At 47.2% G+C, this 1,433-nt stretch overlaps 1 protein-coding gene across 1 annotated transcript in view; it reads right to left on the minus strand.

The window, feature by feature from the left end:
• LOC106535645 (filamin-C) overlaps window positions 1-1,433 on the minus strand; it is a 48,910-nt gene that overhangs the window by 22,028 nt on the left and 25,449 nt on the right. The window contains exons 23-25 of the mRNA XM_014032702.1: window positions 1,004-1,177; window positions 403-565; window positions 137-302 (exon numbers count right to left, since the gene is read on the minus strand). Of these exons, the coding sequence (XP_013888156.1) occupies window positions 137-302; window positions 403-565; window positions 1,004-1,177 (503 nt within the window). The remainder of the gene's footprint in view (window positions 1-136; window positions 303-402; window positions 566-1,003; window positions 1,178-1,433) is intronic.

A 1,433-nucleotide genomic window follows, 5' to 3' on the forward strand; every position in this document is an offset into this window, starting at 1 on the left:
CAATGGGAGAAGTCCCAGACAGAGCAGAGAAGGAAACTAGAATTGAGCGGAGCTGCGTAGGAAGGCAAGGGCCAGGCTAATATTAAACCAGTGACGAGTTTGTAAATGCTAGAGGTCAAAGGTCAGCTGTGGATCCCTGACCTGGGACAGGAAGGCCTCCGAAGGTGATGTTGACATCATACTCTCCAGGAGTGAAGGGGATGTACTCCACACTGCAGCTGCCATCCTTATTGTCCTTACAAGACATRTTTGCCTCTGATGGACCCTCAATGGCCAGACCCAGTCCTCCGGTCCCTGCACCCCTGAGGAGGACACAAAACAGAGTGGGAGGTGGAGGGCAGGATTCAAGTCTCAAACACTCAGATCATCTTTTAATGCTACAAGAAGAATGTGGAGCTTTACTTGGTCTCAACAGTGAGACGGTTTGTTTTGTTCACCAGTCCCTCCTCAAGACCCGGACCAAAAGCTCGAACTCGACTGGGATCACAGCCCTCAGTTACTGATACCCTGAAGGGGCTCTTTGGGACCGACATCTCGTCAATGAGCACCACAATCAGATGCAAACCTGCAGGCAGACCCAGAGAAGTCCAGCTCAACAACACAGTGAGATACAAGTTCAACAAGTTGAATGTTTTCTAGAAATCAGAGAGAGGCAGGTCAGAATCACTGTGAATGAAAACACCTCTGCACCTTACCATTTGAGAGGCAACTTAACTTCTGACCCCATTAACTCCATAATCCTTAATCTGATCACAAAGAAACAGAAGAGTTCTTTGTTTAAACTCAGGCTCGCTGCCTGTTGGGGTCTGTTTCCGACAMTGCACTGGACTCCAGCAGATGACACGTTCTTATCTGCTGCTTCACACAGCAGCTGTTCATACAAGCAGTCTGCTGCCCRCCCATCCCCACCCCACAGTACCACTCACATACACCATCACAACACCACAGGTCCATTCTTCACTGAAATACAACCATCTGTTCATCTGACCCCTCCCTCACTAACCATCTTCATAGGGGGTGTACTCCACCCTGTATGTCCCGTCTGCCTTATCGGTGACATAGGCGTCTGTGTTGGAACCCGATGGGTTTGAGATGTCAACTTTAACATGGCTCCCTCCGCTTTTATAAAGAGATCGAACATCGACGATAAAGTGGGTCATTACTTCCCTCAGAACTCCTGCAGAATCAAAACACACYAAAAACATTAAAGAACAGATCTGCAGGAAGACTTCATCTTTTTACACAATTAAACTGAGACACAGAAACCCAGCAGAGTTTAACAAAAACCCAACAGAGTTAGACACAAACCCAAAAAGAGTTCGACACAAACCCAGCAGAGTTCAACAAAAACCCAACAGAGTTTGACACAAACCAACAGAGTTAGACACAAACCCACAGAGTTAGACACAAACCAACAGAGTTAGACACAAACC

This window comes from Austrofundulus limnaeus, unplaced genomic scaffold, assembly GCF_001266775.1.
Source record: "Austrofundulus limnaeus strain Quisiro unplaced genomic scaffold, Austrofundulus_limnaeus-1.0 Scaffold1516, whole genome shotgun sequence".
Taxonomy (NCBI): Eukaryota; Metazoa; Chordata; class Actinopteri; order Cyprinodontiformes; family Rivulidae; genus Austrofundulus; species Austrofundulus limnaeus.